This window comes from Chenopodium quinoa, unplaced genomic scaffold (genome assembly GCF_001683475.1).
Source record: "Chenopodium quinoa cultivar QQ74 unplaced genomic scaffold, ASM168347v1, whole genome shotgun sequence".
NCBI lineage: Eukaryota > Viridiplantae > Streptophyta > Magnoliopsida > Caryophyllales > Amaranthaceae > Chenopodium > Chenopodium quinoa.
Window position 1 is genome coordinate 1,879,105 of NW_018742263.1, and position 24,440 is coordinate 1,903,544.

The 24,440-nt window shown below is 40.0% G+C and overlaps 1 protein-coding gene across 1 annotated transcript; it reads right to left on the reverse strand.

Annotated features, from left to right (window-relative positions):
* Nucleotides 1-2,528: 2,528 nt before the first annotated feature.
* LOC110683373 lies at nucleotides 2,529-4,656 on the reverse strand. Its single transcript, XM_021859731.1, has 3 exons — nucleotides 4,336-4,656; nucleotides 3,369-3,497; nucleotides 2,529-3,272 (listed from the first exon to the last, which is right to left on the reverse strand). Exons 1-3 carry the CDS (start codon nucleotides 4,654-4,656, stop codon nucleotides 2,529-2,531), a joined length of 1,194 nt encoding a protein of 397 aa, XP_021715423.1.
* Between the last annotated feature and the right edge of the window lie 19,784 nt (nucleotides 4,657-24,440).

Below are 24,440 nucleotides of genomic sequence, written 5' to 3' on the forward strand. Positions count from 1 at the left end.
TTTTCCAGATGATTTCTTCTTTGTTCGTGAAGAAGGGAGCTTGAATGGGAACGGAAGCGATAAAGTTAACGGCTAGCAAAAGAGCAGCATTAAGTGTGTTCCTCGATCCTCCAACGCCTTCAATTTTCAGTATCCTTTCATTCTTTGGCAGGTATCATTCTTTGTTCATTTATGTTTAGTCCATTTCTCAGGTTTTTTTGGGTGTTTAATCTGATGAATTTGAATTCTGGGATTTAGGGTTTTATTTATTTATGGGTACTGTTGGATTTCTATTTAGAGGGAAAAATGAATTTATTTGTGCAATTTGATCCAAAAGTGGTCATATGGGCGTGGTGTGGTTGAGAATTGGATGTAGCTGATTGTTGCGACTTTGGGTGTGTGAGGGAGGTTGGGGTTTGGGAGGCTAATTATATTTATATTCTTTGTTTTCTGTTAAATTATTCTTGGTTTAAGATTTTACCTGAAATTTTGTTCTTTTATCTCTTATAATTAGATATATATGTTTGGGTTCCTTCCATTGAATGAACTTCTGAGATTTTCCTACATTGATGCATCTATCAAGGTAATGTGTATATATATATCATCGAATTTCAATTTTCTCTCTTAAACTCATATATATCTAGCAAGGTAATGTGTTTTTATATGTCTTTAAAATTAATTGAGTCAATAACTTAGTATATTAAACATTCTCTCTTAAGTTCAGTATGTTTTATCCTATAGACCGTAATGTAATAAATTATCGATAATTATATTTAATGGGATAGGTTGATTTTTTGTTTGGGTTAAAATATCCCTTTATTCTCAATTTTAATGAGTATTTTGTATTTGTACATTAATTTAGTAGCAATTCTCGATTTTGATTGTCGCTTTGAATTTGTTTGTGACTTAGTATAGCCATGATGGTACATAAAAGGTATTGAAGAATTTTCTTAACATCAAACTGCTGCATCATGACACTTTGTAAGGGTAGAAGAAGAATTGAATTGATTGTTGTTCTTGTGAAGATTGTTTACATTGTTTTTGCTTCTAATGCCTTGTATAGATTTAGCCTTTAGATCGAGGACCTGGACTGGTTCAATAATATAAAATAAGAAACTGATTCTTGTTTAGAGGGCTTGACATTTTCAGCTTATATCTTTCCTCAAATCTGTATATCTATTGGGTGGCAGCGTTGGTGTAGGAGGAGGTTACTTTCTCTCCTCAATCCTTTGTTATCTCAATTTAGTTACTTCTTTTTATGGCTAATGAGGAGCTCACTTGCTCTCCTGTGTTGGATTTCAGGCTGAAAGAGGAGGAGATCTAGAAGAATATTGAGGCTCGTGAGTTTCTTAAAACTCAGAGGAGACTAAACGCTTCTTCCAGCTTCTCTTTGCGTAGTTGGGCTGCATCTGTTTTTCAATATTGGAATAGGTAAATGGTCTCTCCTAATCCTTAGAGGAGAATAAACGCTTCTTCCAGTTTCTCTTTGCGTAGTTGGACTGCATCTATTTTTCAATATTGGAATAGGTAAATGGTCTCTCCTAATCCTTAAGCCTTACCATCATTTTCTAATTTTATAAGTCATTACCATTATTTAGGTAATTAGCATACTGTTTTTACTTCCATTTTTATGTTTAGTCTTGTAGTTGGATGAAGAGCTAACCGTTTTATTACATTGTACAAGACATTATGAGTTGCCACCTTGAATCATCTTGTAAAAATTTACTTATTGTGAGGCAGTCTCATGTGAGATGTTGCCTACAGGAATCATGAAATCCAATGCATTCATCTGATTATGTTATGATAATCTCTATATTCGGTTTTCTTTTGTATGTGAGTTGGCTGTCAACATAAAATTGCTATTTGCTAATCAAGTGGAAATTGCAGCATAAATTTTGATGATATTGTGTAAATGTGTAATGAACTAGATATAGGAGGTAACAATTAGGATTGCACAATGAATCAGCTAAGTGCTTGAGGAAGAAGGCAGAGAGTAAGCTAAAAGAAATGTGAAAATCAGGATGTCTATATAAATAGAGGGTAGGAAGAGGGGATCACAAGAAGAATTCAGAAGTTTAATATAGCTTTAATTAGCTTTGTTAGAGGATCAAGTCTCTTGAATACTTGGTATTTATTGTAATAAAATTCTCAACCAAATTCACCATTTTCATCTCTTCATCATTTATTCTTGCCACATCCTCACTGTTAAAAGTGTTTGAAATTATACTCGCATCCCACTCACCACAATTATGATCAATAAGGTCGCTTACTCAGCCCCATATCACTGTTAGCACTTGGAGATGGAACTATTGCCGAAGAGTTTCCAGGTAGCCAAGCTTCATCCCACACATTTATAGCACTCCCATTACCCACTCTCCACTTAAGGCTCTCAAGTAACACATCCCGTGCACCCACATACTCCTCCAAACATATCGTGGGTCATAGCCACACGTAGCCTAAAGAACCTCACAATTCTTAAAATCTTTCGCCTTTAGAATTGTGTGAATAAGTGTGCCCAGGCTTATGGTGAAGTCTCCATAATTGTTTTGCTATAACGCTTGGTTAAACCATTTCAGATCTTTAAAGCCCAACCCTCCAAGAGCTTTGGGTTGACATAAGCTTTCCCATCGTTGCCAATGTATCTTCTTTATAGTCTCCGTAGAACCCCACCAAAACCTCGCAAGCATGGAGTGGATATCATCAATAAATCCATCCGGAAGTTTAAAAATGCTCATCATATAGTTAGGAATCGCTTGATCTACCGCTTTTATAAGCACCTCTTTTCCCGGTCTCGAAAGCATCTTTTCCTTCCAACCCTGTTGTTTCTTCCATAATCTCTCCTTCAACCCCGCAAAAATTGCTTTTTTCGATCTTCCAATGATAGTGGGCAACCCAAGGTACTTTTCATGTCGTTCAACCTCCCTAACACCCAAAATTTGAATAATCTCTTGCCTTCGATTTTGGTCTACATTTTTGCTAAAAACAACTTCAGTTTTGCTTAAATTGACGTTCTGAACCGAAGCTCTCTCATATTTGTTGATTATATCAGCTATAACCGAGAATTCTTGCACTCTTGCTTTAGCAAAAAGTATACTGTCGTCTGCAAAGAAAAGGTGAGACACCCTGGGAGCATTCCTACAAATTCTGGCACCGTAAATTAAGTTACCATTAGCCGCTTTTGAGATTAGCGTCGAAAAAGCATCCGCATATAACAGGAACAAGTACGGAGAAATAGGATCACCCTGGCGTAATCCTCTCGAGGGAGTCACAGACCCCGAGATATGCCCGTTTATCTTAAAAGTAAAAGAAACGCTCTTAAGATAACACATAATTCGATGAATCCACATATTCGAGAACCCCAATTTTATCATCACCTATTCCAAAAACACCCATTCCACCCTATGATACGCTTTGCTCATATCAAGTTTTAGCGCAACATTGCCATCCTTCCCTTCACCACCTCTCTTCATAGCATGAAAAATTTCAAAGGCAACAATGGAATTATCAGTTATGAGCCTCTGCGAAACAAAAGCACTCTGATTCGGAGATATAATATCGCCAAGAAATTTTTTTCAATTTATTTGCAAACACCTTAGAGGTGATTTTATAAATAACATTGCAACAGCTTATAGGTCTGAATTCCGAAATTAATGTTGGCTTGTCACATTTCAAAATAAGAAAAATACAAGTGTTATTTATTTCCGCCAAATACACATTCCCATTCCACCATTTTTGAACATAAGCAATAATATCATATCCAACAATATGCCAAAATTTCTGAAAAAATAAAGCATGCATACCGTCAAGGCCCGGTGCCTTATTAGGGTGCATTTGAAATAAAGACTGTCTAAATTCTTCCCCCGTTGGTTCTCTATCTAGGAATGAATTCATCTCATCTGTCACTAAAGTGTCCAGGCCTTCCATTGCATCTTGAAACCCAGTTGGAGAACTAGTGGCAAAGAGTTTAGCAAAATATGCGGCTATCAGTTTCTTGATGTCAACTTTTTTATTTTTTCACACCCTATTGTCATCAAAGAGCCCAACAATCCGATTTTTTGCCTTCCGTTGACTCGCCTTGTGATGAAAATATTTTGTATTTTTGTCCCCATCGCGTAGCTCATTTGCCCGGGCACGAGCAAACCAATACGACTCCTCCATTAAATAAAGAGAATCAAGTTCAGTTGAAATGGTGTGACATTGCTCCAGTTTTATACCATCCATGGCGCCCTCCTTTAACGCCTTTTTGGCTTTCTTGATTTACTTTTTGATGTCACCGAAGGTTAAGGCGGCTCAGCTAGCAACACATTCACCACAAACAGCAATTTTTTGTCTAATACCGAGCCCGGCCGCACTCACCCATGCATCACTCACAACCCCACTACACCCCTCATTAGACAACCAGAAATGTTCGAACTTGAATCCTGAATCCCCCCAATCATCTTGTCTTCTAGTTTCAGTTGACAAAATTATCGGAGCATGATCTGGTTTCAATATAGATAAATGTCGAACCTCACAATCCGGGAACAAAGAACACCACCCTTCATCAGCTAGGAATCGATCCAACCTTTCTCTGACAAAAGTTGACATGGAATTCCCCCTTTCCCAAGTGAACGTACAACCCCTATAGCAAAGATCTTTCATAGCACAACTATCAATTGCCCCTCGGAAAGCATCCATGAGCCTCTCGCTTCTCAGGACCCCTCCTTCTTTTTAGATAGGCTCAATATTTCTTAAAATCACCTAACATCACACAAGGGAGATCATCAAGCCCTTTGAGTTGTCATAAGCGACCAAGTTTGACATTTATTAGCTTATTCCAACCACCCATAAATTCCAACAACTTTCCAAATAGGAACATTATTATCATCCAACACATGAGCACAAATATGATGAATAGAGTAAGACACTATTTGCATATTAATATCCCTCCACCACATTCCCAAACCACCGGATCTACCAGTACTACAAAGAAAACACCATACGTATAACCACAACAATTTTTTATTTTATTAAGAATTTTTTCATCAAGCATAGTCTCCATTACAAAGACAATATTTGGCTTTTCCCTCCAACACATGTCTTCGAGGCCCCTAACTGCACGCGAGTTGCCAAGCCCGTGGCAGTTTCAGCTAAATATTTTCATTGCTTTTCGAGGGCTTGGACATCCCCAAGGCCCTCTACTTTAGATACAGAAGAAAAAGAAGACATATTACTCACAAAAAGTTTTTGGCTCTTTTCCACATTAGTGACAGGAACATTCGGAGAAGACTTGAGCACAACATCAACACTCCTTTTCCTCGATACTGCCCCTGCATCCCGACTTTCGGTCATATCCATTCCCACGGCCTCACCATGATACCTCTTCTGTCGAACACTGGTGCCCGCATTTAACACCATTTTCTACCTCTCACACTGATCTTCAACCTCCTTACTCATCGAATTATTGGATTTAACACCGTCCTTCACGTATTTACCAGCTTGCATAGCAGACGGCCTTCACACCATTACACCACTGCCTTCATCAGCAACCGCAACAAGAGAGATAGTGCTAATGTAGACACCCATTTGTGTCTCCCCAAAACCAAACCCAGTGATGAGTATCTTTCACGTTGAATCATAATCGAATGAAGTGAAACTGTGGAAAGTTTAGTGTTGCGGATAGTTTTAATTTCTTTTCTCTTCTCTCTATTTTTGAAAACCTATTTTAAGAAAACAGCCAATCCAGTTTGGTTGGTCCATGATATGGGTCCAATAGTAGTGTAGTTGGATAGGACTTGAAGAGAGCTTTCCAACGATATATTATAAGCCCAATTCCGATGAATAATGAGGAAGTTATGGCCAAAATACTAAACTGGGCCCGATTTGGTTTTTATATGCGGCGCAATGATCTAGAGGAGTGCCTACTATTAATTATCATTCCTAAAACTATTAGGATTTATTTGTCTTCTAGAATACTCTAGAAGGTTATCTTAAATCCTAATGGTGTTAGGATTGATAATTATGTTTTAAAGAGTTTGAAATTGAATAAAACTACTCCTTTAAGAATCCTTGTTTTGTACGAAGTGGAATATATTCCGATTTTATTTTCGTGAATCATAATCTTTATCAAAATTTTATATGGTTGGATAGGTATTGAAATTATCTTTCCAATGATATATTATAATATTAAATCCGAGCTATAACGAAAAAGATATGAATGAGATATGAAACTCTATTCAAAACTGACACTCTTCCACTATTTCGGCAATATCTTTTTATCTAAAAAATATTTTACTATTATTTTAATAGTGTTGAAAAGTAGACTTCAAGAACTTTCCAACGACATATTATATGCCTTATTTGGACTTCTGGATCAAAAGAAATGATAAAAACAAAAACGCGTCAAATTGATTATTAGCGCCTGACGCTAAGCATTAGCGCCTGGCGCTAAGGCTTGGCGCCTGGCACTAACCTTCAGCGCCTTGCGCTAATTGCCAACGTCGACGCTAATAAAGTTTTTTGTGCATCAGAACTCTGTTTTCAATTTTCTATCTTTTTGGCTGATTTTTTCTATAAATAGCTTCCTAAAAACTCCGTTTTGATTCACCAACTCTCATCAAGATTTTCTTGATTACTCTCTCTCTCTTTTCTAAACTAGCCTTCTCTCACATATAAAAATTCCGCATTCATTAGACTTAGATACACCTAGCCATATTCGAAGTTGCCTTCGCCCTAGATGTGAAAGGTTTAATTTCTGAGGGTTTGGTCCCAAATCTCTCCTTTAATTATTTAATTTAATTCTTTGATTATTATTTTCGTTGAAGTTACTAACGTGTGTATTTTGTTATTAGAAAGAGGTACAAGGCATCCAAGTAAGTGCTTTAATTGTGTAATTGATATTATGATGTAGAAATCATGCTTAGGTTGTTATTATGATATTCCTAGTATCATGTCTAGGGTAACTTTAATACCAAGTATGATTAAAAGTATGATGCCTTTTATTTTCTTCCTAACATTTATGATTGTTAGTATCATGTTAGGGTTAAATATATGATTTTTATTGCTAAGTGACATGCTAGGGTTTGTTATCAATCTTGTTAGTATCATGCCTAGGATCTTGCTATTTTTATTATGCTTTAACATGTTTATGATTATTTTAATTATTATTATTTTGATGATTAATTTTATGGTTATTTATTTTGTTGCTTGATGATATTTATTTTTATTGCTTGATCACACCTTTTATGCATGTTTAAAGGGAATTTGTACTTGTAATCACGCTTAATAAGATAATTAATAATCTTGTTTAGGGTTAATATGATTATAATTCAAGTGATCACCAATAATAGTTTATTTGTGCATTAATATTCAACCAACGTAGATAAACAGGTTTAGGGTTAATCCTATTGATTGCATGTTAGTCAGAAAAGCGCACGTGAATACGATCAGAATAAAGTAGAGGCCTATTATTAGGGCAGGTTCAATCTCTTTTAGGTTGGATTTGTACCTTCATCCCCGGACCCTATTTGGTTAAAGACCTTATGGAGTTGACGATCTCATGGATCGTTAAGGGGTGTAACCTTCACCTCGTTAACGGTTTACAAGTTCCTAAAAAACTTGTTGGCGACTCTTTTGCTCTATCTTCTTTCCCTTTGGACGCCACCGTACTTTATTGTATGATCACAGTGGGGTTCGAGCTAGGGGTTAACGCTTGAAATATTCCCTACAGTTTTTGGCGACTCCACTGGGGAGGATTTCTATTTTAACTCCTGAAATTTATTTCGGCAATGATTTAGAATGAGTGGATGAGACTCAAAACGTTCTAAATATTTCATGTGCGTAATTTTTATTAACATTATTGTCATATGCATAAAAAAGATCCCATTAGAAAGACCATCCGTAATGAGTTAAAACATAGGATTTTTACACGTAGAAAATTTGAGGAATATCTTTCACAACTAGGACCGAAATAACACTGCGCGAAAACTGGAAAAAATTTTCGAGCACAGAAAGCTGATGAGGCATGTAGGAATTAGCGTCAACGAACAGAATATTAGCGCCAGAATTTTAACTGTAGCGCCAGACGAGAGTTCTGTCGCCAGGCGCTACAGCTAAAACCCGACGCCAATCTATGTTTGCTGGCGCCAAATTCTTCCAATACCGAGCCAGAAATATGCGTTCTAATTTCGACAAGTTTTTCGCATTGTTTGCTCGATTCTACTTCTTGATTGAGTTTTTCTCACTTTTCTAAAACCCATATGTGTTCTACATATGGACATAACCCTCTGGGAATTCATGCTCCATCTACCTGATTGAACGCTCTGAGCAACAAAGGGTACATCCGAGATTGTTGTATTCACTAAACCATGGAAGCGCGTTTTTTCTAAAACTCGCGGTGTCCCATCCACTCGCGCCAACCCTTCACGGTTAGGCTTCCGCGCGGTGAATCCGGACAATTAACCATGGACCCTCTATTGACTAAACCATATCCCGAACTTTAGAGAACTAGAGCCATGGTTAGGTTGCAAACTCATTGCATCATATCGTGCCTACTTGACTAATTGTGCATTATTTGTTGTGCATACTCTATGTGTTTTTTTTTTCTAACCGTTTGTTTGACTTGTGTTAAGACTTAATAAACTAATTAATAATTAAAGGATTTTGTTTAATTAATTAATTTTAGCTAATGTCTAAAATCGAGTCATAGTCCCTTTAAGTCAACCCGAATTTTTATTCCCGTATACTGCACAAGCGTCAACTTGTTTTGGTCAGATCCAGAGTTCTAGGAAGAAATACGAGTTGTAAAGCCTATAGATCTGTAGCCCTGAGTTTTATCTTTAATTTGGAGTTGGTTTCATCCCAATCAGAGTCACAGATCAAAAGTTATGACTAGAATACCATAGCATGTCCAGTTTAATGCATATACATGAGGTCTTAACTTAGTCTTTGCTTGAGTCTAGTCACATAGTCTAGCCACATGGTCATGAAACAAGTCTTAACATATCACCTACATTCACTAGTCTTAGAACACACTTTGTACATACTCTTTTCACACCATGACCATGTCTTAGGTACATGCATGAGTCAGTTTTTTCCATCATTTGAGTTGGGGGTACATTCTATTCCTAATTTCTTCACATCTCTCCATCTACATGATTTCTCCATATCACCACCCCTCATTTTTCTACCTTCTTCTATCCATTTCATGTTGAATAAAGTTTAAGTCAAACAATTAACAATGGATATCCCTAAATTCCTTTTCCACAGTACTTGGTTGAGGAGAGAAGGGCGATTAATCAAGGATAACCTCTTTATTCAAGTCTTACTTTTTGATAAACCGATTCATCAAAAGAGGAAGGCTAAAAAGATAATGGAAACTCAAGAGGAAGTTAATGAACTTAGGAGTCAATTGACTGACGTGACTGAGGTGTTAAAGGCTTTAACCCTCAAAATTGATGACCCTGTGAAACAACAACAAATGAACCTCATGCAAGAAAGCTTGAGCAAGCTATCTAGTGACTATAAATTTCAGGGCATTAGTTCACAAGGGGTCTTGGTGGATAAAGAACTTCTTCCGCATAAGTTCAATGCCAACGACATCCCGAAATTCAAGGCAACTGACAACCCTTATTTTCATCTAAGAGCTTTTGAAACAATAATGAGTGTTAAGGGTATTGATAAGAAAGTGTTTCCCTCTATATTTTCTCTATCTCTTTAAACTGTTTGCCAAAAATGGTTCTTCTCCCTTGACAAGGAGAAAACCTCTACCTGGGAATCGATAGTAAACGCTTTCATTGATAGGTACAAGTGCAATATTCAAGTTGAAACCGATTATAGACAACTTGAGATGCTAAGACAAAAAGAGAATGAAGGCTTTACTTCTTTCTTTAATAAGTGGAGGGAAACTTCCGCTAAGATGATTGAGGTGCCCACTGAAAAAGAATCTGTGAGGATGTTTATCAAGAATCTCCAAGAGAAGTATTTGAAGCATTTAAAATATCAACACAATCTGAATACTTTCAAGGCCATTTATGACATCGGAATTGAAATCGAAGATGACCTCGCAAAACAAAAAGCTACTAACAATAGTAACCACAGTGGCTGGAAAGGAAAGAAGAACGACAATCCTTCTTCTTCCAAAAACACCCACTCTACTAATAATGTTAGTACCTTTGACCATAATGGTGTCTTAGCCATGGACAATCAAGGATCTAAAAGGAAACCCAGGAGAGAGTTCACACCAATTGGAATAACCTACGATGTTGTTCTGATCGTCTCTATGAGCGAGGATTAATCAAACCTATTGGCCCTACCAAGGATCCAACGCAAGAAAATCGATCTTCGAGATGGAATCCCAACTCTTATTGCAAGTACCATCGAGGACGCGGTCATACCACTGATGAATGCTACAGGTTTCAAAATCTCATTCAAGATCTCATAGAAGCAAATAAGATCCCAATTGCCTCTAGCTAACGAGAAGACTGGGTGATGATGAAGCAAATGACACAAGACGAGAGGCGAGCTTCAACGACAAGATTTCATGACCTCTTTTTCTATTTCTTTTTCATTTTTTCCTTTCCTAAATAAGTCTAGCATAGGCACCTTTCTCTTCCCTTAGATTAATTTTGTAGATTCTTTCTTTCCCCTTAGATTAATTTTGTAGATTCATTCTTTTTTTTCCTTTTAAGAAAATGAGAATTTATTTCCTTACATATGATCATTTCATTACATTGCTTTTTTTAAAATAAAAAAAAAATCCATGTCAAACTAAGCACAAGGTATACCAATGATTTGAGGCAACCCTTGTAGCCACATCATATCACATTTCACCCTTCAAATATGCAATCCTTTTTTGATAAACCACTTTGAGCCTCGTCTAACGATAGACCTTTCATTTTTCAACCCATATCTACCTAATCTTGGGATGAGATGGTGTGCAACTTATGAAATATTTAATTTCATAAAAAGCTTGAGTAACTTCAAAAGATTAAAATAGCAAAAAATAAGCAAAAAATAAATAAAAGTGTACAAAAGGGCAAGTGTTCCAATGACATTGACATGAACATGTCTTTGATATGAACACGTCTCATATTGCGTCTCTTATCAAGTGCTCGATACCGTGCCCGAGAAACATGAATGCCAAGTGAGTGATACACCGCATGATCGGGATTGCCCACACTTATAAAAATGAAATAAATGCTAAAGCAAAAGAGAGAGTTAAAAAAAGAGTATAAAACCTCAAGCATGAAAATACAAATACTCAATAGCAAGGTTGCACACCTTGGGAGCTTATCGAGGGTCTTGAGCGTTTATCCCTTTCTTCTTCAACCTTTAGCCTAATCACGTTACAACCCTTAAAAAGACCTTTTTGAGGTATACACACACTTGTGCGAGGTTCAGCTAGAGCTACATTCGGCCTGATTCCTAACGGATACGTAGGCAACCTCACATCGAGGTGCGGCCGTAATAAAATGCATTCATATTCACATTCACACACTCACACCATGATCATATCAAGGGATATCCTGTGCTCATCCCTATTCATTTAGAGCTAGACTTGGGGGCTTGATCCTTACATCATTAGCCTACCTAGCCTAAGAGTCACCATTAGTTGACTCTTCTTGAAATAAAATTTTTCCACACACTTAGCCTTTGCGGCCTAACATTAGTATCACTTTCATACACCGCACAGATACATGACCAAATATACTTCCCTTAGGAACCCTTTGTCATGAAATCTTAACATAACGCTGAAGCATGCCTTGTCATGTCAAAATCACTCATTAATTGTTACGAAGCATTGGCAACTTTTCCCAAAAATTGGATTTTGGCAAATTTTCCGAGATACGGATTGTCGCTTCATCGTGGCAACATTTCCAAGGATGGATTGTTACGAAGCATTGACAACTTTCCCTAAATCGGATTGTCATACAACATACAAGAGTTGTGTTGGCAACTATTCCTAAAGAAAAGAGGATTGTCATCACAGCAAAGGCACCGACATACTGGTTCACAATTCAGCAAAAGCACCGACATACTGGTTCACAAGCAGCAAAGCGCCGACGTACTGGCATAGCAGCATTAAGGATCAACAAGCAGTGATCTTTTCGAAGACTATTACAGTGGAAATTAGAGGCGGTTACAAGCGTAGCAGTCTTCAGGCGGTATTCTCTAGCTTGCGGAAGATCGTCACAACAAATCATTTACTTTCAGAGACGTGTGCTCGACGGTGCAAGATACGCGTTTCTTAACTCTCTTATCTGTTTAAATAACACTAGTTTGCAGGTATCAGCGTTACAAGAGTGATTTAGGGTCGCAGAACGTTCTGGATCATTCTCCGTCCCTATCGATACTTTGACTTTCGTTTTCGAAACTTGCGTTTCTCCAAACTTAGTCAAAGTGGGGGCTTCTGTAGACACCCATTTGTGTCTCCCCAAAACCAAACCCAGTGATGAGTATCTTTCACGTCGAATCATAATCGAATGAAGTGAAAGTGTGGAAAGTTTAGTGTTGCGGATAGTTTTTAATTTCTTTTCTCTTCTCTCTATTTTTGAAAACCTATTTTAAGAAAACAGCCAATCCAGTTTGGTTGGTCCATGATATGGGTCCAATAGTAGTGTAGTTCGATAGGGCTTGAAGAGAGCTTTCCAACGATATATTATAAGCCCAATTCCGATGAATAATGAGGAAGTTATGGCCAAAATACTAAACTGGGCCCGATTTGGTTTTTATATGCGGCGCAATTATCTAGAGGAGTGCCTATTATTAATTATCATTCCTAAAACTATTAGGATTTATTTGTCTTCTAGAATAATCTAGAAGGTTATCTTAAATCCTAATGGAGTTAGGATTGATAATTATGTTTTAAAGAGTTTGAAATTGAATAAAACTACTCCTTTTAAGAATCCTTGTTTTGTACGAAGTGGAATATATTCAGATTTTATTTTCGTGACTCATAATATTTATCCAAATTTTATATGGTTAGATATATCTTGAAATTATTTTTCTAATGATATATTATAATATAAAATCCAAGCTATAACGAAAAAGATATGAATGAGATATGAAACTCGATCCAAAACTAACACCCTTCCACTATTTTGGTCATATCTTTTTATCTACAAAATAGACTTCAAGATCTTTCTAACGACATATTATATGCCTTATTTAGACTTCCGGATCAAAAGATATGATAAAAACAAAAATGCGTGAAACTGATTATTAGCGCCTGACGCTAAGCATTAGCGTCTGGCGCTAAGTCTTGGCGCCTGGCGCTAACCTTTAAGCATTAGCGTCTGGCGCTAAGTCTTGGCGCCTGGCGCTAACCTTTAGCGCCTGACACTTATTGCCAGCGTCGATGCTAATCAAGTGTTGCGTGTCAGAACTCTGTTTTCGGTTTTCTATCTTTTTGGATGATTTTTTCTATAAATAGCTTCCTAAAAACTCCGTTTTGATTCACCAACTCTCATCAAGATTTTCTTGATTACTCTCTCTCTCTTTTCTAAACTAGCTTTCTCTCAAATATAAAAATTCCGCATTCATTAGACTTAGATACACCTAGCCATATTCGAAGTTGCCTTCGCCCTAGACGTGAAAGGTTTAATTTCTGAGGGTTTGGTCCCAAATCTCTCCTTTAATTATTTAATTTAATTCTTTGATTATTATTTTCCTTGAAGTTACTAACGTGTGTATTTTGTTATTAGAAAGAGGTACGAGGCATCCAAGTAAGTGCTTTAATTTTTTAATTGATATTATGATGTAGAAATCGTGCTTAGGTTGTTATTATGATATTCCTAGTATCATGTCTAGGGTAACTTTAATACCAAGTATGATTAAAAGTATGATGCCTTTTATTTTCTTCCTAATATTTATGATTGTTAGTATCATGTTAGGGTTAAATATATGATTTTTATTGCTTAGTGACATGCTAGGGTTTGTTATCAATCTTGTTAGTATCATGCCTAGGATCTTGCTATTTTTATTATGCTTTAACATGTTTATGATTATTTTAATTATTATTATTTTGATGATTATTGTTATGGTTATTTATTATGTTGCTTGATGATATTTATTTTTATTTCTTGATCACACCTTTTATGCATGTTTAAAGGGAATTTGTACTTGTAATCACGCTTAATAAGATAATTAATAATCTTGTTGGTTAATATGATTATAATTCAAGGGATCGCCAATAATAGTTTATTTGTGCATTAATATTCAACCAACGTAGATAAACAAGTTTAGGGTTAATCCTATTGATTGCATGTTAGTTAGAAAGCGCACATGAATACGATCAGAATAAAGTAGAGGCCTATTATTAGGGCAGGTTCAATCTCTTTTAGGTTGGATTTGTACCTTCATCCCCGAACCCTATTTGGTTCAAGACCTTATGGAGCTGACAATCTCTTTGATCGTTAAGGGGTGTAACCTTCACCTCGTGAACGGTTTACAAGTTCCTAAAAAACTTGTTGGCGACTCTTTTGCTCTATCTTCTTTCCCTTTGGACGCCACCGTACTTTAGTGTATGATCACAGTGGGGTTCGAGCTAGGAGTTAACGCTTGAAATATTCCCTACAGCTAGGCTTTGGCATGGCAGCATCATTGGTTTTTGGTGAAGAAAATAGTAGCTTCCATGCAGCTCCAGGGGGCCAAGCCTAATAGCAGCAGGATCATTATAATTAGAACGTTGCACACGACCTTTCTTTTTTATGCTTTCCACCCATTTCTTCTCCTACTCCCTCTCTGCAGCAGGTACCTTCAAACGGTGAGGGGAAGATGTCAAGAATGGCCCGTATTGAAATACAATTGGAGCATCACCACTACCAGCGTTCTTCTCATCACAATCCTTATCATTGTGACCTATATGGCCACAATAATAACAAAAATCGCCAAGGCGTTCATATTTAAAGCTAACCCATTTAGCATGCCCTGAATCAACAACCACTTTGATCCCCCTTCGAAGGGGTTTGTTGATATTAACCATCCCCTTAACCCTCATATACTCGTCCCATCCAAGCGGGTATGATTCGTCCACCTCAATGCACTCACCAATACAATCACCCACTTCCCTAGCAAACCAAGATGATCTTTTCCCGAAAGAAACATCAAGAATTCTCACCTAAAAAGGGCATGAATCAAAGGTTGTTCGTCTGAACAAATTTCCTTCAAAAGCAAGGTTTGATTGTCAAAAGTGATGAGTGATATTTATGTCACTCTTAGGGAGCAGTTTTAGAGCTATTTTCGTGTTTATTTTCCCTTATTTTCCTTTTATTCTCTTGTTTTCTCTTTAATAAATTTTCTAGTTTATTTTGGTAATTTTGGAGCATTTTAGTTTATTTTCTTTATTTTATTAATTTTAGTTTATTTTCGTATTTTATTTTACTTTATTTGCTTGTATAGTTTTTGTTTTATTTTTATTAGTTTAGTTTTATGTCTCTTATTTTCTATTTCATTTTATTTATTTCTATTTTATTTGTCTTGGTCTTGTTTTATTTCGTCCTTTATTTATTTTCATTTTATTTTATTCTTTTTTTTCTTTGTTCCAATCCTTTCTCGGTTTTGTATGTAAGTGTTCGGGTTTCGTGTCAAGTGAGTTCGGGTTTCAATTTGAGTCAAATGCCCAAGCCCCATTTCATGAGCATGCTGCCAGCTCCACTACCACGCATCACAGCCACCACTACCCCCTGTTCTCACACCAACGCGCAACCCCACAACCACCAACAACAGCAACAACAACTCCACCACAGCCACTTCCTCACCAGCCTCCAATCATAATTCACTTTGCCACATTTCCCCTGCAAACCCACCATCAACCAACACCACCAATCACCCCCGTACAATCACCAATTCACCCGCATCAACTAGCACACCTAAACCACCATCTCCGCTCAATTCCACTCACCTCCATTTCCCCTGCTCCAATTCGCAACACCCTGCTGCAACCACTCACCAGCCCAGCACAATCAACCACGGCAGCTGTAACAACCACCATAGCCACCAATCAACTCAACCAAGTAACAGCCACCACCACCTCCAATATACCACCTGACCAGGAATCTGCCGCACCTGCACCACCACCAACAACTAGCAACAATTAAGCAACCAATCGAACCAAATTCGCACGAGCAAAATGCAATTCCAATTGGGTTCGAGCAAACCGTTGAGAGTTCGGTCGAAGTACGAGTCAGAGACTTTCAAAGTTCTGTAAATTTAAGAGGTGTGGTCGAACACACCCATGGTTCGACCGAACCAACCCCGTAGTTCGGCCACACCAACCCGCGGTTCGACTGAACCATGTCACGAGCTTCGCGCGTGACTCTTAATGAAGATCGAACGGTTTTTATATGATGCTTGATGATAAACAAGGAGGATGAACGGTGGTGATTATTTGATGAAGCTTGATGGATTTTGATGAATGGTGAAGATGATAATTGAAGCAGCCAAAGAATCGAAGAAGAAGAAATGAGGGGCTGATTGTTTGGTGGGATTGGTGGGTTTATTTTATCCTATTTTCTTTTCTTTTTATTTTTATTTCTTTGTTTTCTTTTCCCTTATCTTTATTTCTTTCTTTTTATTTTAGTTTCTTATTTTTTTACTTTCTTTTTTAATTTATTTTCTTTTCTTTTCTTTTTCTATTTTTCCTAGCTTAGTATATATACCCATTTTTGGGGGTAATTAAATTATTCAAGAACCATCTATTCTACTTTCTAATTAGTTTTAGGAGAGCTTCTCTCTCTAGGTTTAGGTTAGAATTAGGGTAGTTTAGAGAGAGAAAGTAAGGGTTTCACTATTGATGAACTTGGATATTGAAGAAGAAATTGATCATCTTTTCTATAGACTTTCATCTTCAATCAATGAGAATCTCTAACTCTCTCTCCTCTATTTTTATTTGCTTTATTTTGATTATTATTTTAGTTGTTGGTATTGCTTGTTAATCATGTTTATTCTTGATTATTTGTTAATTAATCTTGTTATTAGCATGATTAGTGAGTAATTTCCTCATTAAGGGGATGGTTGTGGTGTAGTTGGATCTTGAGCATGTTCTAGGGTTTAGAATTGATTTATTTGTGATTAAAGTCTTTATATGCTTGATATTCTTTAATCTTCTTGCAAGTGCACATTGTTAGTTGATTAAAGGTGAATCTTTGCTAACAAGAAACGGAAGTTGACTTAGTTAATGTTCATTACTATCGATTGTTATTTAATAGTACCTCCTAGTATATGGTTCTAATGTGGAAACATAGAGGCTATGTTAGGAGAAGCCAATTGACCCCGGAAGGCGGCTAGATTGGACCCTTTACTTCGATATTCATGCATGTTTAGTTCATAATTAATTCAATTTCTATGCCTTTGTTTATGTTCAAGTGAATGCTATACCTAAACCATTTCCCTTGATGTTTTATTTCTTGTTTAAGCATCTTTAGACTTTAGTTTATTTATCTCCTACTCCGGACTAGCTTAATTGTCGATAACATTTGGTGGTGTTTATCCGTTCTCTGTGGTTCGACCCCTATGCTTGCCTTATACTCGTATTAGGTTTGTTTAGGTTGTATAAATTTTATTTGATTTAGGGATAGACAATTGACGACGCGTTTATTCCCTTGTCAAAAAGCCCAGGGTCTGCCTTCCAAAACCTTCCTCCTATTGATTAGGGGATTTTTATCCACCAAGCACCGTTTGACAAGTGGACCAACCAGGTTCCGCCACGCGTCCTCCATGGACCACTTAAGACACGCCACGTGTCCACCCATGCCAAATGGGACAACCGGCCATCAAGGCCCATTTCAGTCTAGAAGCCCGATCGGCCCTAGGTTTACCTTAAACCTAGAGAGTTGCACGCTTCCCAAGGCTATAAATACTCGATTAATCCTCATTAATCAGGGACCGAATAATTTACAGAACACACTAATAACCGGCTGATCTCGCTAGCAAAGCAGATTACCTACATTAAATACTCTCACCTAGAGAGACCTTATTACTTTAATTTCTGTATTAATTACTCCTTAATCAGGTACTAACTTGACCGTTGGAGGCGGAGCTCTCAGGAGTCTCCGTTATTTTGCAGGTACAGGCGTCCGGTTCCAGTCTTGGCGCCGTCTGTGGGGAGAGTACTTCAGAGATGGCATCCAAGTCTGTACCGACCCCAGAAGAGAGGCGTCCCCTAGACGACCCTCAAGTTCAGTCGGACCATGATACCGAAAGTGAATTTGAAGTTGAAACTCATACAGCTCCAGACGGGACCCTAAGGGCCCGCCGTACCCGTCATACTGAAATAAGGGAACGGGAGTATCTTCAAACAGGAAGCGAGCCAGCAGGCGCACCGCTTGCTCGGCAACAGCCGACTGATGGGTCTGCTCCCATCACAAGGAACGAACTCATGACCTTCATGAGGGGATTCAAGGGAGAGATCCAAGAGTTGATCAACAAAAAACCGCCTGCTTCAGTCAAAGAGCAGGCGGCCAAAAAACCTTCCACTTCACTGAAGAGGAAGCCAGTTCAAGGGCGAGAGGCGACTCCCCATCCTAAATCTAAGAAGCGGGAGCCGTCTGCTCTTGATTTCACAAAACTCTGTTATCCTACGGGAAATAGGAAACCGGTTCGTCATATTCAGGCGGACGGGTCAAAGCAAACGTTCACAGATGCTCGGCACCTGCTAGAGCAGAAGAGGAGTGACCGATTATCAGAGTCGGCTTCTACTTCAAATTTTCAGGACAGTTTGCGAAATGCCTCGATGAGGCCAACTCAGTCGTACCATGAGAGTCAGTCAGGCGGCACCTCCCGACAGTCTGGCTTTCATAGTGCGCAGGCGGTACCAAATTTGCCATTTGTGCCGCAACAACAATATTTTATGCAGCCACCTCCATTTGGTGGACCTGCAGCAAAAAACGTCCAACCTATGGACTGGCAGCTACGGCTGCTTAGACTTGGTGAACAGCCGTCGGCCTTCTCCAAGGAAATTACTGAAGCCGCTCAGCCGGCCAAAGTAAAAAATGTTTTAGTAGGCGCCTATGATGGCACTACTAACCCGGAAGACCATCTGATGGCATTCACCAACCTGATGTACCTTCAAGGGTTGGATGATCCCACTTGGTGCAAGTGTTTCCCAGCAACTCTCAAGGGAATTGCACAGCAATGGTTCGGCAACCTGCCGACTGGTTGTGTAAACAGTTTCAGGACGCTTGCTTACTTATTTGCCTCCAACTTTGCAATGAACATCCCTGCGAAGAAAACGACCCTTGATTTGGGAACAATTCAGCAGGGTGAAAAGGAGGGGCTTCGTTCCTACATCAGGCGGTTCAACCTGATGAGAATACAGATTCAAGGGTTACCGGATGAGGTAGCTTATACTGACTTTTTTAGAGGTCTCAAAGACGGGTCTACCTTCAAATTTGATTTAGTTCGAAAAAGGGTGGCGACTCTTCAAGAGGCCTTGATTGAAGCAGAAGCCTATATACAGGCGACTGATCTGTGTACAATGAAACAGTCGGACGGGAAGAGGTTCGACAATAGAGAAGGACGACAGAAACAGTCGTCCAACAAAGATGAAAAAAGAAAAGGGGTCTGGGCGGCTGATTCCTCTAAACAGCCGGCCAAGAAGAAAAAGGAATTCAAACCATACTCCCCAAAGTATGTGTTTAACAAGGATAACCAGTTTATCCTAAAAGAAATAAAGGGACGGCTCTCAATTGAGAAACCGCTCCCCATGAAGGGTTCTGCGAGCAACCGGAACCAAGACAAAATCTGTGCTTATCATGATGACATTGGTCATCACACCAACGACTGCATTAGTCTCATGCGGTACCTAGACCGCTTGGCTGATCAAGGTGATCTTGACACTTATGTCAAGAAATCTACGGGGAATACTTCCTCAAAAAAGCAGTCGGCCAAAAAGAATCAACAGGCCGACAGTTCCGATACAGATGATGCAGTCGTCTACACCATTGCAGGCGGCTTCTCAGGAGGCGGCCCCACTATTAGGGGCAACAAAGATAATATAAGGCGGTTAGATGTAAATTCCGTTCACCAAGAACGACCGTCCAAATATACATTTCCTGAGATTGTCATCACTGAAGAGGATCTAGGAGGAATAAGGGGGCCGCATGACGACCCTCTCGTTATTGAATGTAAAGTGGCCAACCAGAGAGTTGGTCGAATCCTCATAGATACTGGGAGCTCTTCAGATCTCATCAGCAGCAAATGTCTGTCAAAACTGAAATATCAGACGGACTGCATACATCCGGCCTCCCACCCTTTAATAGGGTTTGGAGGAGGAGTCGTCCACCCACTGGGACGAGTTGATCTACCCGTCCGCCTGGGCGAAAAAGGGGAAGGACGACACATGGTAGTCCGATTCCTAGTTGTAGAGGAACTCTCTGCCTACAACATGATTCTGGGTCGCCCAACCCTGAATAGTGCCAAGGCTGTTATAATCCCGTCACTTATGCTGCTTAAGTTTGAAAGGGACAATGGAACAGTCGGCTCCCTAAGGGGAGATCAGAGGATGGCCCGAGAGTGCTATCTCTCGGATGTCAAACCCACTGCTAAGGCCACTGGGTCAAGTGGAGAAAAAACAGACCTTGACAATGTCAAGGAAAGTGCGCCTGTTCAAGAAACAGGCGACAGAAAAAGAAAGGCGTCCCAGACAGAGTCCGCCAGAAAAGCAAGGAAAATAGACGCCTGTTCTGATTCACAACTGATAGTCAGTACAATGGCGAATACGAAGCAACACATCCGGCCATGATCAAATATTTACAGGCGGTCCGACAAGCAGTCGGCTCCCTTGAGAATTTCCATCTGATCCAAGTACCGAGATCAGAAAACAACCAGGCAGATGCACTCTCGAAATTAGCATCATCCGCCTCCTCCGATACTCCTCGAACTGTGTTTTGGGAAGTAATGGAGAAGAGAAGCATCGAGGAAAATCCTATTGGAATTCTAGACAGAAGCTCAACCTGGATGGATTCAATCAGGGCATATCTGACAAACGGTACACTGCCGGATGATCCTCAACAGGCGGCATCACTGAAAAAAACGAGCCTCCTGTTTTGAAATGATACAGGGGGAACTGCACAAGAGGGGGCACCTTCAACCCTTCTTAAAGTGTGTTACTCCTGAAAAGGGACGAGAGATACTAGATGATCTTCACTCTGGTTTCTGTGCTTCCCATATAGGCGGCAGGGCTACTTTTGGCCTACTTTGGAAGCAGATGCAATGGAGATGGTGAAAAAATGTGACAAGTGCCAAAGGTTTGGCAAATTAATTCACCGTCCGGCTACTGACCTCACTACCATTCACAGCCCACTACCGTTTGCTAAGTGGGGCATGGACATTCTGGGTCCATATACGCCTGCTACAGGCGGCAGAAGGTATATACTTGTTGCCGTTGACTACTTCACTAAATGGGTAGAGGCGGAGGCTGTAAAGGGAATCAAGACGAAAGATGTAATTTCATTCATTTGGAAAAACGTCATCACTCGGTTCGGGCATGCCGTCTGTACCTTTACAGTCGGCTACTCTCCATTGAGTTTTTTCACTCTATCTTCAGAGGGGCATGCCGTCTGTTCCTTTACAGTCGGCTACTCTCCATTGAGTTTTTTCACTCTATCTTCAGAGGGGCATGCCGTCTGTACCTTTACAGTCGGCTACTCTCCATTGAGTTTTTTCACTCTATCTTCAGAGGGGCATGCCGTCTGTTCCTTTACAGTCGGCTACTCTCCATTGAGTTTTTTCACTCTATCATCAGAGGGGCATGCCGTCTGTACCTTTACAGTCGGCTACTCTCCATTGAGTATTTTACTCACAATACTTAGCTAAAAAGATTAGGGCCTGGCCGACCCTGTGCCTAACAGGCGGCTACCCTTCTTTGACTTAGCACCTACGTTCACCAAGAACTTACCAAGGCCACCGGCCGAATGATCAGACCAGGCGCCTAGTCAACTGATCTAACTTTTAAAAACTAATCCGACCTGTCCCAACATTATAGCAGGCGTCCGGCGGCATCCATTCGGATGAAATTCGTCGCAGAGAGCAGCTCCCTTTTGGGTGGAACATTGTTCTATAAACTAATTACACGGCACCTATACGACTGTCCCAAAGGGCAACCACATAGCCGTTTTTGAGACAAGGATAACTCTATCACTAACCAAACCAGTGGTAGCAGTTGACATCTGAGTCAGATGACCGCCTGTATTACTTGGGATAAATGCAGGGGGTACCTATTGAGATAATAGCCAACAAACATTGGCGAATAAAGGGGTCTAGCCGGCCTACGCCGCCTGGTACCTCTACTTCTCAAACAAAAGTGACGGCGACTGAGTAACTCCAAAGTTAACTCATAGTCACTCCTTCAAATTTGGTATGGAACCTAAAAAGTTTGAGTCGTCCGCCTGTTTTATACAAACAAGGGCACTCGAACCCCTATTCCTACTGGATAACCTATTGAGTAAATAGCCAACAAACATTGGTAAATCAAGGGGTCTAGCCGGCCTACGCCGCCTGATACCTTTACTACTCAATCAAGATTGTGACGAAGACTAAGTAACTCCTATGTTAACTTAATAGTCACTCAAACTTAGTACTGAGCCTAAAAGGTACGAGTCGTCCACTTGTTTTTATAAACAAAGGCTCTCAACCAATACTCTTGCTAGGTTAACAAATAACAAATTAGAGGCCAACATTGGCAATAAAGGGAAACAACCGGTACCCGCCGCTTGTTTTCCTACTTAAATTCCTTGGCTACTTGGTAATTCTATTTACTTGGTCAAATTGAATAAAGAGTTCGAATACCGATTGATTAAATGGCCGACTGATCATCTATCCTGGAAACAGACAACCAGTCGTCCAGGGGCATAGGCGGCATACTTACTATTTGTACCTGTCTTAACGTTCGGCCATACACAACAGTCTGTCTAGTGAGCAAATTTCAAATACTTAGACAAATTTGAACAAAAACAAAAAATTTGATTAAAATGAGCCGGCCATAAAAGACCAGCAGAATATTCAAAACCCCGGCCCCCTGGCCGGGTAATTACAAAGCAAACGGCACGCAGGCCGTGAAAAGAAAAAATATACTTAAAGCTTAAGAAGGGGGCAGTTCAGTATCAGCAGCAGCCGCCTGGTCAGCACTCTTCTTGCTGGACTCGGCCTTAGCTGCATCATCTTTTGATGCCTTACCCCCAAGTGGCACAAGCGCCACAACAGCCTCTTCCTCCTCCAACGCAACGTCCATCGCCTCTTCTTCAGCAGCCGCCAGGATCTGTTGATTATATATTTCCGAACACTGGCGGTACGTTCTTTCCCATGAGGCAAAGTCGGCACTGGGGAACAGTCGTTCCCAGGTCATGCGTTGGATTTGGGCGGAGTCTTCCACCATCTCCCGGACGAGCTCTTGTTTCTCTTGCTCGGCCTTGTCCGAGAGCTCTTGGGTAAGACTCTTCTCCTGGTTCACCAGGCGTTCTTTTACGTTAGCCAAAGATTTCTCCATGGCTTCGTAAGAGTGCATTTTCTGACGAAGGGGCTTCAGCTCGGCTTTAAGTTTGGTGACGGTCCCCTCCAGCTCGTCAACCTTCTTTTGGGCCGCCTCTAGCTGAGCCCGAACAGCGGCGGTCGCCTGCGCCTGATAATAAAGAAGATCAATGGTCAGTACTTCATTTTGGGCAATTTGAAACATTGCTTTATCACAGCTGGAGGCGGCCATAGCCTTTGCGGCCTTTACCTCTTTGTTTTTCCGATCAATCGGCTTGCGAAGGCTGTTGACTCGGAGCAGGGCCTAAGTACAAAGAAAAACAGGCGTCAGTTTCCAATCATAAGGGTTAACAGGCGTCCTGGAACTTCAAAAGGGTATACCTCAGCTAGGATCCCCGAAATTCCATCGAGGTCAAGGGTGCCGGCACCCTTGACCGCCTCCCTGTCAGAGGGAGGAACTACTTTAACCATTGACTTGGCTACCTCAACCAAGTCAAGTCCCTGGGGGCCGGCTGCATTAAGCAGAAGGAAAAACAAGTTAGACCTAATCAAGAAGGAAGCAAGAGTGAGTTTTTACAAGCAAGGGTCCATACATCTAGGCGGCCCCGCTTGGGTTTTTGAAGAAGTGGCCGGCTGCTTCTCAGCCGCCACTGTTTTCCTGGAAGACCCAGGAGAGCTTGCAACAGTCGTCCTCCGGGCCTTGGGGTCCGGCTGTTGCGAGGAAGAAGCCCTTGGAGTGCCAGACTGAAAACAAAAAGAGTTAGTATATGCATAATACAACTTAAAGGGGAAGAGTTTTCAAAGCTTACCAAGGGTGCCTCCTTGCTGGGGGAGTCGGCGTACGACTGCTTCATTAGCGAAACCCGCAGCATGGCCGCCGCAGTCTTAGATGCTGTTATTTTACTCATGGCGTCGGCTGAAAGAAATAAACAGCAAAGTTAGTAAAAATCCCAAGTAAACAAGGCGTGAAAAAACAGAGTATTCGTCAGGCCGGCTACCTCTAGAGCACCGACTGCCGA